Here is a 14,237-nt window from a genome sequence, read left to right on the forward strand (position 1 = left end):
ACTGAAACCTTAATGCAAGACTTCTGGAAGTTGTCTTTAGTCAAAGTATTCTCTAAAACGACACTCAACTGTTCATGAAGTCACAGATATCGGTCATAATACTGGAACTGAACCCTGCATGGAAGGCAGCCAAAATGTTCTCCTATACAATAAAACACACCCGACACATCATGACGCAACAATATTAGTGGTCAGATTGGAACCAAGCACAGCGTGGAACACTTTCGGATGGTATATTTATTTATTTTCAAATATGGCAGCCCAATGTGAGGCTACTGCAAAAGTGGCGTACATATATACAAAATGAAAGGATTTAAACAGTAATATCACAATAAGTGTGCCAAGGTAAACAAATATCACTACCCTTGAGTGCACCCCGGTAAGAAATCAGAGAAGTAGAATACTATTATAATGCAAGTGCCTCCAAAAAGTCAGACGCACTGGTATTAGGAATCAAACCAAGTAGATCAATCCAGTGTTTGATAACTTTATTTGAACGTGTTAGAGAGCACTACAAATGACTTCTAAGCTGGATGGTGATTGCGGATCAGTGCTGTGTTTAAGGCTTCAGCACTTTGCTGGTTGTTTAAATATCCCTTAACATCTACAAAATGCATCTGACACTTCTTGATGAGACAGACATTGGTTTTGAGATTACAGTCAAGCACTGCGGCTTTCACATGTCATCAATTGTCAAAATACCCTATAATGCAATAAATCATGCCCAAAATTTTTAATGGGACAGATAACGATCATAGGATTGCACCAGAGCACCGTACAGAAGTTTTGGCAAGTTTTCCAACAGAGCGAAACTGGATATGCTTAAGTGCATGCATATATCCTCCTGAGTTCCAGCTATGGCGATTTGTCCAATGCAGTGGACATCAAATACTCCGTCACTACAAAAATATTGGCATGTTTTCCTCCTCAAGAACCGGTTCTCCAATATTTTGGACATCTGCTAGTGCCCTCTACGAAGTTCTGTCGAAATTGCGCCAGCACTGCCCAGCAGATCCTGCAAGAAAAAGGAAATATGGCGGCGTTCAACAGAGCAGCATTATAGAAGGTTAAAGGCGAAAATTAAGGTCCACATTTTGTATTTTTATTATTGGTTAAATTTTGAATAATAGACAGTTTTTCCAGAATATGTAACCGTTTTCTTCATTATTCTTGCTTTGTGTTGCTTCAGGGCTACAACTTAACAATTTAATTAGGTTCCAGCACCCAATTTATTGGACGCTGGAACCTAATTACACCATACCAAATCTACAGGCATCACGGAAAGATTCAGGTTAACTTTTTATTTTCGTCATGTACACACACAGTAGTGGAAATTTCTGAAAATTTTGTGGACCAAAATACAATCCGGAAGTCAGGAGGATATATAATCCAAGTTAAGGCATATATTAAAAAACTGAACAGAAATGAAGCACTTCTTGGAAACACATACAAATATTCAATGTTCGAAACCATCGAATAATATCTTCAGCTCATTACAGTCTGGAGGAACAGATAAATACATGCACAGTTCTGAAAGGTCTCATAAGTCACATGACGTACTTTTTGCATTTCTTCTATACAAAGTGCAGTACCATACTAGTGCACCTTTATTCATTCTGTGCATACATGTGGTGATCTTCTCTTCCAACTATTGTGTCATCGTGCAGCTGATTTCAAATCACGTGCTTCTCACAAGGCTTTCAGTTATCTGTCCAGCTGTGAACAAAACGAGTATTATATTATAGTAAACTGTAAAACGACGGAGAAGCGTCATAGTATGCCAATAGCTATGAGTATCAGAATGAACTATAAATTAAGAATGTGTGTGTTACAATGCCTCCAAACAACATATGTGCTACTGAGTGTGGCAGAGAAGCAGAAGAAGCGAGAAGTGAAATAACAGGCAAGACCAGCAGCACTTAAGCATGCAACTTTTTTTTTTTTTTTTGATCACCACAGCAACGCACGCTCGAGTTTCTGTCTTGTACGTGAATGGAAATGAGACCGCTGACAGCTGAATGTTTCAGCGTTGGTGGTACCCGACATGAAGCCACCTCACACTGCTACCAACCAGCGCACGCTTGTTAACACACGCTTGGCAACACACGAAAACGATTTGCACCGAAGCCAACGAATGTTTCAGCGTCGTACAATGCGCGAATACACTTCTATAAGTACGTACGTTTTCACATCACCGAAATGTGCTGGCGAGCGCGAGGTTGTCTTTCAGCGATGATGAATATCGATGTTGAAAACAAACACAGTGATGATGAAAGCTCGTCCGTATGAACTACGCGATGTTTCGGGCGTCGTATATGGTGTCTATGTTGCGACGGAAACTACCGTAGAGTTTTTTTCAGCCGAGGTTCCTCGCATGTGCTGGTTCATACGAACTAGACGGTAGAGGCCTGCGCTGGATGCAGATGACACCGCTCTGAATTGCCTCCGCTGTAGGCGAGGGCTCACGCTCAAACCTTAGAACCTCCGAAGTCTGTTTACACTCGTTTTTAGCACAGACAGTCACAGGTCAAAACACAAGAACACCGACATGCTCCTTTCACACGGCCGACGATCGCACTCGGGACCGGCGCTAGCATAGCCGGCCAGCATTCGCTGGATTTGTCGGCATCGCTCGAACTCGGCACGAAACCACGTCACGCTGGTAGCACTCGCAGTCGTTCGTCGTGTCGTTTGGAGTAGTTTCCGTGCTTGCATCCAGAACTCGGCTGTGCCTTCGAAGCGGCGGCCATTAGACATAACGTTCCAACACAGAACACCTGCGGCCTCTGGTTGGTTGGCGCCGCTGTACGCGTGGTGACGTATCGTACGCGTGTCAAAAAAATATCAAGCCCGCCTTGATCCACTCCTCGCGTATGCCCCTCCGATGCCGACGCCGAGAGGCGCATTTGACGCTTCTGACGCGTAGACGCGAGCATACGCGTGCCAGTGGCTGGCACTTTATGTGCGTGCGCGCACATGAAACGCGGCTATAGCGGCTATAGCATATATGGACTGGAGGCGGAGCTTCTGTACATGTAGCACTACGCTAAGTAGTCCGCACCTTGTAGTCCGTTTTGGCGCGCATCTCGTAAGGTTGTAGAAAGTGACGGGGGTGCACCAGCAGCGTTTCATGTAGTCGCAGACGTCTGTTAACGTTTGAGGTGCACGTAAAAAGGCGGGACTTTCTCACGCGTTCGAAAACGTAAAGTCACAACATATAAATGAAAAAATACGAATATCTTACTGGCGTGAGTTGGGTCCTGTCTCAAGTAGCTCCACCGAGAAAATGAAGTGGGAACATTCATATATCACGTTGAAAATACACGCGCTACTTTGAAACTACTTTCATTGGTAGAAGGATGCACGCAATTTGGTTCTGTAGCTTTCCCTTCAGTGGCAAGAAAAGTTGTGTTTATCCGTGTGCTGCCATCTATGGGTTGTGCAGAGCTGCACTGGCTGAGCTACATTATGTTTATATTGTTTCTTTCGCCCCTCGCTGGCTTTGCACTTGGTAAGGCGTGTACGACTATTTATCGTCCTTATCGTTGTGCTTTCGCTAATGCTCGGAGGTCACTTTGAGTGTAAGCTTAGAAGTTGCCTGCATTAAGTAACCTCGCCCTTCTGCCACTGTCACGGTATGCATATACACAGATATTCCTGACGCGGAGTTGTGTACGGTGCCTGAAATGTCGAGTGGGGTTCTGTGGTATCGTCGTCCTTGCAGCGTGTGTCTCGCGCAGTCAGCGACAGTTCATGTTTCGTAGAGTTGAATTTCAGTGTAGTTGAATGACTTGTGCAATGATGTTTCCGCAGATGGTACTATTTGTTGTTGCAGCCCCCTCATCACAGCTGCTTCGTCATTGTGACGAAAACCTTTAGTGCTGCTGTGTGAAGTTTCCCTTACTTGAAAGTGGGAGGTCATTACTCCAACAACTTTGATTTGTCTGCACGTCATTTTTCACGGCAGGATGGCGTCACGTGTGATGCTTAGGCGGGCTCTGAGCGTCACCGGCGCATTGATGTTCCGACCAAACACCATGGCGAAGGCACGCAAGCAACCCAGTTCAGACATGGCAGCATTTCGCGAGGTGTTTAAATCGGCCCAGCACGTAGTTGCACTTACCGGAGCGGGGATCAGTGCCGAGAGCGGTGTGCCTACGTTCCGTGGTACGGGAGGCCTCTGGCGAAAGTATAATGCGCAGGTAAGTTCACTCGCGATCGCTCGTACTTGTTTCTCCATGAAGCGGCTGCTGCCTGGTGCGATCACAATTGACCATTTTTCAAAAATCTGCTAGGCGGCTTTCCTGCAAGGTTGTTTTCCAATGAAAAGCTCTCGTTCAAACTGCTTTTCTTACTATTGTGTTTTTGCCTCCTACCCCCACCCCCTTCTTTTCGAACGGCAGGTGCCTCGTCCACCATGCGATCTGAGGATTCGCACGATGCGGGACAAACCTAATAGTAATTGTTGGAGAAAACATCGTAGTCATCGTACTTTCGTGCCTTATCTGGAATAAGAGCGGTAAAAGCGCAGTGACCGAGAAAAAGCAATCTGTGCACGAGAGTTTTTGGTTGGCAAACAGCCTCAGAAAAAAGCCGCTTTGAGATTTTTGCAAATGGTCAATTTCGTTTTTAAGTATTCGCTCGCATAGTTGGCTATTGCTTTGTCGCTTGCGGCAAATGAAATGCAGGGTTGTCAAGTCATTCTTAATTACTGACAGAAGTTCCGAGCACATCATGAGTTCCTCCGTGTGGGCCGTGACAAGCATCTCATTCGATTGTTACACTGTTCGCGAATGTAGTAATGGTCTGTTACCACATGGTGACAACGTTGTAATGACATGTTTCCACGTAGTCACTTGGAACTGTTTGTGCTAGCTCTTGTTCATGTGACTTCATATAACATCTGCCAACATCTTTTGTTTTTATAAAAGGATCTAGCCACACCTGCTGCTTTCTTGGCTAACCCATCTCTGGTGTGGGAGTTCTACCACTACCGGCGAGATTTAGTGCTACAGAAAAAACCTAATGCGGTGAGATTTATGCTCCTTCAGTCTTGGTTCTTAATTTTTGTATTTGCGAGATACGTATATTTCTAAGCATCTTTGCTGACCTTGCATTTTTGATGAGACTGCAGAGTGCATTCAGTTGTGGTATTTCCTTCGAATAGGAAAGTGTTGTCTCTATTCAGCATTAAAGGGATACAGAACAAAATTTTTGCTGCCAAGATTTTCAGCCAAAATAAAAAATTAGGCCATCGAATCAATATATACAACTTTAATCCAGGCGGAAACTACGTGAAAACAATGGATTTAATGGGTTTCTCTCAAACTGCTGCGTCTGGCAGCCGCTCCATGAACTAGACGATGCAACTGTAGTGACAAAAGTACGGGTTTGCTTGAGACGACGAAGAAGACGTTTGTTGTGGCAGAGGCTCGTGCTGCTGCTGAAACAGCTGGCTGCTGTCTCGCTGCTGTTCGGCCCATTAAATGGTTGCATCACGGTGGTGTCTAACAGTATTCTTACATTTGGTGAAAAGTGCTGGTTGTCTCAAATTAGAACTCCGTTCCCGGACTCTACCTCAACCCCCCGCCTCGCCAATTCCTGACGACATGACCCAGCCACCTGCAGTCATAATCCCATCTGTCACCTGTTCCAGAATGCCACGACAGCGAGATCCAGTGATTTTCAACGCGACCGACGACCAAGACGCCGAAGACTGGCTGTCCCAGTATGAAGCGGTAAGCGCCCACAATGAGTGGGATGACACAGACATGCTCGCGTTCCTTCATTTCTATCTGGCGGATGCGGCAGAACTGTGTTTTAACAACCACAAAGCGAAGTCTTTGGCCGACCCGCTGTTCGCAAGCTCCGCGCCGAACAGCGCTTGCGCGGCCGCGCACAGAGCTCTGGCGAGACCTTTACCTCGTATATTGAGGATATTCTGGACCTTTGCCGTCGTATTGATTCCCACATGTCTGACACTGACAAAATACGGCACATCATGAAAGGTATCGAGGACGACACCTTCCACTTGCTCGTTGCAAAAAACCCGCAAACCGTCGCCCAGCTTGTTCAGCACTGTTTCGACGAGCTGCAGAGAGAGCGCATTTCTACTCGACGTCCAAACCTCGACACGAGCTCTACACCTGCGTTAACCATTGGCGCTGTTTCATCCGAACAAAGCACCTTAATGCAGCAAATTCAGCAGTTCATCCGAGAAGAAGTGGCGCGCCAATTGTCTCTTGTGCCGCACGTTCCGGCCAGTGCGCACACGCTGACCCCAACGCTCTGCAAGACAATCGAAGAGCAAGTTTCTGGTGCCCTGTCTCCTACATACCATCCTTCACCGATCTCCGCCCCTCTCACGCTGAGGCCGCCAGACGATCGCCGCCGTCGCTACCAAACGCCACGGATATTGCTAGACAGCCCCATCCCATCTACGCAGCAAGTCCCTCTGTCCGTCCCTACCCACCTCCTGTTCGCCACCCCGCACTACCATTAACTAATCCTTGGCGCACTCCGGACAACAGGCCGATTTGCTCTTTCTGCCATCTTCCGGGTCATGTAGCACGCTACTGCCGTCGTCGGGATTATAACCCAACTGCTGGTGAGGCGACTTAAGGCTATCGTCCAGAGCCACCACAGGCGTCTTCGTGCCCCCCCACGTCGGAACAGTCGCCGCGGCTTCAACAGGGATCGGTCGCCCTCATTACGGCGCGGTTCGATTTCTCCTATGCTTCCTCAATTAGCATCCACCCAAACGGAAAACTGACCATCACAGTTCCCAAGGCAAGAGCTGCGCACATATCAAAACTTTCAAGGCCTTTGTTTCTACCTGGTAATGAAATAACTGTGCTTATTGATGGTGTACCGGTGCAAGCGCTCATTGATACTGGTGCTGCCGTGTCTGTGCTAAGGGGTGAACTGTGCCGCAAGTTGAAGAAGCTTACACTGCCACTTTCCGATGTCTCTCTCCGCACGGCCACTGCGCATCACATCCAACCTTCTGCGGCGTGCACAGCTCGACTGGTCATCCAAAATATTTTGTATGTAGTCGAATTCATTGTGTTTTCCCCATGTTCGCATGATATCATCTTAGGCTGGGACTTCCTCTACGCTCATCATGCCGTCGTTCACTGTGCGCGTGCCGTACTAGAGTTGTCGACGACGTCTGAACTGCCCCTGTGTAAAGCGCCGACGTCTGAAAGACCTTTCAAGCCGCTATCTTCCCGAGTCACCGTGGCCGCGGACACACACATCCCTCCTCTATCCTGTACATACGCCTGAAATGGGGAAGCCAACAATACCTAGCTGTCGCCCGTGTCTCTCGACCTACTCAGCTTCCCAATCAGTTCCGGTAGAGAACAATGCTCCCAGCTGGGTATAAGCAACCGTGCTTTTGGGGAAGGAGGAGAGTGAGATGAAAGGAGAGGTGGAGAAAAGAAAGAGGACAGGAACACGTGCACCCTCGAAGGTGGTGGCGTCACTGCTCGTGCTTGCATGCAACTGCGGCGTGCAGGCAAACCATCAAAAATACAGGAAACTGTTAAAAAAATACAAGAAATGAACTTTGTTTATTGGAACAGTTGCATTGTCAGAGTTCATTGCCAGTTTTTGTTCAATATACCTTTAAGTTCCACTGAAAAAAAGAAAAAACTGCCCATTAACGTCGTAACTTTCTGTGCCTCAAGGCAGGCGGCACATTGCACCGACACTGACTATGCTGTCATGACTTATTGGCGATTTAGATGCATGTTAAACTATCCTGCTGGTCAAAAGTGAATCTGGGGTTCCCGCTATGGTATGCTTCAAAATCAACATTGCCAATGGTTTTGACTGGTAAAATTGTGAATTTAATATTTTATATGTATTACTATATACTAGGACAAGCGTAACTTGATGACTGGTATGCTGAGTTGTTAACTAAAGCAGTGATATATTTACACAATATGACAAATGGCATTGTTGGTCATGCATCGCTTTCTTTCTGTTAGATGCAGGTGGCACATTTCTGTATTTCTTTTTCATTTTTTCATAACTGTGAACACCAAGGTCTTCAGGAAACTACAGAAGATTTCCCATGTAATTTCTTTTTTTGGGGATTTTTAATGGTTTGCATGTTTCATATATATTCTGTGTGTACGTTTTCTGTATTCCTTACACTCAGTAAAGCATTGAATATAACAAACTATCTTTTAACATAATAGTGTTAATGAGCTCGTTTCAGAGAAATGTCTGTGTCGTTGGTTGTGAGTGAGAAATCATCTTGACCGTGACGTAAAAATCAAGAAAGACGCAAATAAAAGAAAAAAATAAAAATTTCCGGGTCCGAGTGAGGAATAAACCCAAGCCGTTTGCATGGCAAAGAGGTGGTCTATCTTAAAGCCACGCATTTGTTTGGAAATGCAGTGAAAGTAACTTTCATGCTTTACAATCATATGTGTCCTGTATACGAGCTTCACAATACAACATGTATTATCACGGTAATATTGCGTGGTACAAGTGTACACTGCCATGAAGTGTCAGAACATGTGATTATCATAACAACTTCGTGGTTTAAAGCTGGCCATCTATTACAAGATGCACATACTGTGCGTATTTCTTGAAGACCACGTAGTGGGTGAATAGCAAGATTGGAAACATTTCATGTGCATAATTGCCCATGGTTTAAAGCATACTACTTATTATGCAGAATGCAGCCATTTTCGAAAGCTTCACTGAAACAAGCCACTTTCAACTTGATCGTTTATATTGTAGTGATTTACAAATTTAACTTTTTAAGTACCATCATTGAATAAAACGTATGCACAAAGTGGTTGAAGTACGTACTAGGGACAAGATCGCGCTATCGCATTCAACTCCTTAAAGCAAAGCTCAAGGGTCCTCTAATTTTTTGAAGGAATAGTTTCCTTATTACGCATTAAAGCCCTCAATAAGATTTTTTCACAACATGACACCAAAATCAAATATAAGCTGTGAAATACTTGTACAAGCCTTTAAAGCGGTACTGACACAAAAGTTTAGCCTCTCGTTTTTTTTTTTTTGCTGCAGTGTGTTAAGGATGGCATTTTGAAAGAAATTTACTTTTCTTAGTGTGCAGGTATCGTTTGAAAAAGAAGGTAGAGCACTGAGATAGGACAGAGTGCACACTTAAAACCCTAGGAAAGTAAATTTCTTTCAAAATGCAATACCAACCAGCCCAAGTAGCCACTCTTTTGCACTTAATGAGGGCCTGTTAGTCGTGAATGAGGGCCTGTTAGTTGCAACACGACACATCGTTGTCTGCAGTGCATGACATGTAATTATTTACAGGCTCCTCATTACGGACCAGTTTAAGTTTGGGAGTGCTCCATCAATGACAAGCCACCTAGTGCAACTATCATTGCCTAGCCTGTGCAGCTCTCAACCTCATCAGCACACAGAACTGTGTTGCACTTCCGCACCGCCCACATCAAAAAGTCTTTTTGAATGGGAAACTGGACAGCATTGTCGCCAAACAACTTTTAATGCATGTGCCTCTGCCACGGACTCCGGAGCAGCTGGAACAAACATGGCAAAAGAAAAATGATAGCAATGACGTCATCATAACTTGTTTTATTTACTGCGGCATGGTGTTGTGAGAAAGTAAAGGGGCGCCATGGGGTCCCCCCTTCAAAATTGAAACTTCAAAGTTGCTGTAATATACCTTCCAAGCTATGTTCGTTGTTGATATTTTTTCGATGATATACGCGTGTTCACAGGAATCGAGCCTGCAGGCTATCTCGCCTGTGAAATTTTGTCTCAGTACCCCTTTAAAACATGAACATGTGCATCACTTGTTCATGATAATTAACACTGTGGAAACCGTGTGTGGTTGAACAGGGCTTACCTTTGGTGATGTTGGTATAAATTAATATGACGAGTACAGCTTGGGGCCCCGCCGCGGGGGTCTAGTGGCTAAGGTACTCGGCTGCTGACCCGCAGGGCGCGGGTTCGAATCCCGGCTGCGGCGGCTGCATTTCCGATGGAGGCGGAAATGTTGTAGGCCCGTGTGCTCAGATTTGGGTGCACGTTAAAGAACCCCAGGTGGTCTAAATTTCCGGAGCCCTCCACTACGGCGTCTCTCATAATCATACAGTGGTTTTGGGACGTCAAACCCCACATATCAATCAATCGAGTACAGCTTGGGCTCGCATTTTAAAAGAGTCATGAAGAGTTAATTTGTAAAGATCTGATTATATATTGCCTGGGTTTGGAAGATCGCGTGCTCTATATGTATCTCTTTTTTAAACAAATAATTGTAAATGTCATTATTATTGCATCAGCTTCATTGACATAATCGCATATCACTCTTGCAATACATATTCCTTTTTTTCCGTAGGCACACAAAGCTTTAGCAGAAGCAGAAAGTCACTTTGAGAAGGAAGGACGGACATTTGTCGTTATCACTCAAAACATTGATGAATTACATAGAGCAGCGGGAACTAAAAACCTGTTGGAGCTTCATGGTACGTCTTTTCAAGTACATATTGGTAGTCATTGAATAACTAGGAACTCCGCTCTTTTATTACACTGATGCTAGGTGGTAATTTTGTAGTGAGTTATTATTGAATGGGAAAATTGGCAGCAAGGATTGGAAGCTAGGGCTCCAATAACATTACTTGCTTTATATTTCTAAGTCAGCCATTATGTAAGGTCACTTATGCATCAGTCATGGTTTGTTGCTTCATGTATGAAAAGGAGTGGAGATTTGTGGGGGAAAAAAGACACAGGTGGTATTCCAAACAATATGCCGCCGTTTACTTGCAGCCCTGTAATTTTAATCACTGAGAAAAGTTGGTTGTAAATCTGATGTTTTTGTCTGCTTTAGGGACTTTGTTCAAGACCAGATGCACCAAGTGTGGGCACATAGATGTCAACAGGGACAATCCAATCACTCCAGCCCTTGCTGGCAAAGGGTGGGTATATCTGTTTCTGTCTTGGGTCTGCATCTCAAGTATTTAGTGTATTATCTTCATAACTTTTGTTTTTGCCATCTCAAGTTGTTTCAAGATTATTATTAGCAAAATAACAGTACACAATATGTGAAAATTAATGTTATAAACGTAGGGGGCTAGAAGAATATAGGGCGACCCATCATGAAAAATGATTGAACTGCAAAATGTGGGAACAAATTGCAAGAATAACAAAACATTAGTGAAGCAACGTAAACAGCAGTTATAGCAGAACGTAACTATAAAAAATAAAAATAAATACGTAAACAAAATGATACATTAACTCCATTTTAACTACTGTGTGTCATAGTCATGGGAAGTAGTAGTACAGCAGTGTGCTCAGCTGAAGCAATACCTATTGGTTGTGGGCATACTTGTGCACGTTACAGAAAATAACTGATTACAGTTACTTGCTTTGATGTGTAATTGATTACAGTAATTACAGAGAGTATGCTTGAGGCTTGCATGAATATGGGAGGCCTACTGTCACTTCTCCTGTATAGTGTTACAAGTGTTACATGTTAACTCTCAACAGAAGTTGTCTTTCAGAGTTTTCGCTAATTCTTCAACGTTTCAGTGTTCATAGGCCAGCTGCTACACTGAATACTCTCTCGATGCATATTCTATAGGGAAGAGAGCGAAGTGTTCTGTCTTACAAGCAGCTCGGTGACGGCACGGCTACCCTTCGCTATTAACCCTTGAATAAACATGCCCCATTGTAGCAGTTTTGGTGGAGAGGTATTGGGATCCATAACCAGCACCTCCACCGAAACTGTTAACAGTCAAGTGTGTTGATTCAAGCCTGAATAGTGAACGGTAGTCCCGCCGTCATCGAGCTGCTTCTAAGACAGAACACTTCATTCTCTTTCTTTGTTCACATGTTCCTGCTTCAGTGTAACAATATGTACTCCTTTGATACAGCTGTCACGTCGGGTTAACATCAATTGTGGTTAGTTGCTATGCGCTGAAGTTGATTTATGTAGCAGTGTCCAGGGCCAGCATCGTCGCGAGCATCCGTGCTTCATATCAGCTTCTGGTGTTGCTAATACGCATGTTCCAGTTGGCGTTGTTGTGCAAGTGCAAGCAGCTGATTATATAGGCATCTGCAACTCTTCAACATATGTCTGTGCATGCAACATTTGTACATATATTTAGCGTCATTTCATGACCCGTTGCTCAATAAAAAAATTGCAACACGGTCATCTTCCCTCCGTATGCTTTGCATAACGTCCATTGCCAGGTATGTGGGATCTGCCGAATTTTTAATCTTATATTAAAGGGTTTTAAATGGGTCTGAAAAATTTAAGAGAGCTAACTCGATATATAAAGCACATATCTCCAATGGTGTTTGCCACATATTGTAGTGCTGGAGGCTTCCAAGTTTCTAAAAAACAGTTGTGTTCACAAATGAGGGCCCTTTTAGTTTAAAAGAAGCTTTTATGTTGCAAGTTGTTCCTTGCTTTTTATCCCCTCTTTGGCCACATCTAGGCTCACCCTTGCTAAACATATATGCACAAACTTCTTTCAGGGCTCCTGATCCTGATGCCCCTGAGGCTGGTGTACCAGTGGGTGAGCTGCCGAGGTGTGCATTTCAATGTTTTGTGCATGCAGCAACTCTTCACAACTTACATAGTGATCGCTGGGCGCTGTTTTCTCAAACACTATTTATATGCACCATGAAAATAAAGTACAGTGGAATATTGCCAATTCTGATTCTGTGAGGTAGGCAAAAAAAAGTTAGGAATTAACAAAATTTTCAGTATTAAAAGTAGCAAGAAAACAATAAACTAATATCTTCTGCCACACATTTTGTGTTACAGAAGGAATCTATAAATCCTGTCATTTTCCACAAAAAAAAGATCCCATGATCCCATGCGAAATGTGTTCATCAGCTCCTACTCATTTCTCTCATTATTGCCACCACCACGGCGGTACACATAATTTTTTCAGCCGTAACTTATCCAGCAAGGGATATTTAATTTATCGGGATGTTGCTGGGAAGCTTTGTGCCAGCAAGCCAGCCCTGTGCAGTAGAATGACTCTTCGTCTTCTGCGGCATGTGGAAGTTTTGTGAAATTGCAGCCAGTGTGTAGAGTTGAAATGAAACTACCAAGGGCCGCACGCATAGCTGACAAATCATGATAACTGGTAACAGGATCACAGATAGCTCCCATGCAATTCACATGCACAGATTTAAACTTCACACTTCTCTTGTTATGGCCTGCTCTTTGTTATAGCCTAGCAAATTAACCCTAGTCTGCTAACAATACCGTGATAGCAGCCACACATTTGTGAAGGCATATACAATGATAGGTGCAACCTTAAGAGACAAGAAGAGAGCAGAGTGGGTCAGGGAACAAACCAAGGTAAAGAATATCATAGTTGAAATCAAGAAGAAATGGGCTGGGAACGTAGCACGTAGGCAGGATAACCGCTGGTCATTAACTCTTTTGCTACTGCTTGAAGAGGGGCTGTTTTCACTTGGCATAAAAAACATCTTTTCTTGTGGCTAGATAACAATGCCTTATTTACATTATTTGGTACCGAACGGTAGCTAAAAAATGGTCTGTACAGCAACATATATCTAGCATTTATTTTTATTATACACAGTAAGTAAAAATGTTTAAAATGAAAAATTTCTGCATTGATTATACAGTTCACACTTCAAAAAAGGAGAACAACTTAAAAAATAATCAGCTTAAACAGTGATCCCACTCCTGCACCAAAGTGCACCAAATCAGACTTACTGCGCCATCTTGGTAATACAAACAGAAATCGCGCCAAACTGCGCTGAAGTCGGATTTAGGAGCGTCTATCGCCAATAGCAACGCTGGCGCGTCAATACATGTGCACCTTGTTCTCGGGACCACCAAAGACACAATCGCGTACCTATTTAATTTCGCTGAATAAACTGTGGTCGCGCGTGCATCCTAAAATTCACGATGTTATGTTTGGTGCCGACGCAACTCATTTGTGCAAGTCCACTTCACGGCGAAACCCGCTGTCCGCAGGGGCTCATGACATCTAGTCGTATCAGTAGCGGGAAACTGTAGTGGCGATTCATGGACGGACGTCGTCCGTTCCAGGAACACTGCTTATAGTTAGTTTAAAGAGTTGCGCGGCATGTAATAAAGCAATTTTCACTAATAACTGCATGCGTGCTGCCAGAATGTCAGCCATGTCTATGTCTGCGTGATCTAATTTTCTGTGCTTCATGTCCGCAGAAGAACACATAAATGGTGGAAACGCGTTGACACCTTTCCT

General features: G+C 44.1%; 1 protein-coding gene and 1 long non-coding RNA gene across 6 annotated transcripts in view; one reads left to right on the forward strand and one right to left on the reverse strand.

Moving 5' to 3' along the window:
• Positions 1–222: 222 nt before the first annotated feature.
• On the reverse strand, positions 223–2,908 carry LOC142775761 (uncharacterized). Its single transcript, XR_012886992.1, has 2 exons — positions 2,183–2,908; positions 223–1,015 (listed from the first exon to the last, which is right to left on the reverse strand). It is a non-coding gene; the product is annotated as an uncharacterized LOC142775761 (long non-coding RNA).
• Positions 2,909–3,173: 265 nt separating this feature from the next.
• Sirt4 (Sirtuin 4) overlaps positions 3,174–14,237 on the forward strand; it is a 38,400-nt gene continuing 27,336 nt past the window's right edge. For 4 of the 5 annotated variants that reach the window (XR_005110500.2, XR_012886984.1, XM_037427784.2 and 1 more), the window contains exons 1-6: positions 3,174–3,511; positions 3,968–4,202; positions 4,932–5,030; positions 10,361–10,487; positions 10,850–10,937; positions 12,502–12,555. Coding sequence is in view for 3 of the 5 variants with exons in the window: in XM_037427784.2 (XP_037283681.2) it covers positions 3,360–3,511; positions 3,968–4,202; positions 4,932–5,030; positions 10,361–10,487; positions 10,850–10,937; positions 12,502–12,555 (755 nt within the window). In the remaining 2 variants the exon portion in view is untranslated. Of the gene's footprint in view, positions 3,636–3,967; positions 4,203–4,931; positions 5,031–10,360; positions 10,488–10,849; positions 10,938–12,501; positions 12,556–14,237 lie in introns of all 5 variants that reach the window. The other variant, XM_037427785.2, reaches the window with a different exon arrangement.

Source organism: Rhipicephalus microplus, chromosome X (assembly GCF_043290135.1).
Source record: "Rhipicephalus microplus isolate Deutch F79 chromosome X, USDA_Rmic, whole genome shotgun sequence".
Taxonomy (NCBI): domain Eukaryota; kingdom Metazoa; phylum Arthropoda; class Arachnida; order Ixodida; family Ixodidae; genus Rhipicephalus; species Rhipicephalus microplus.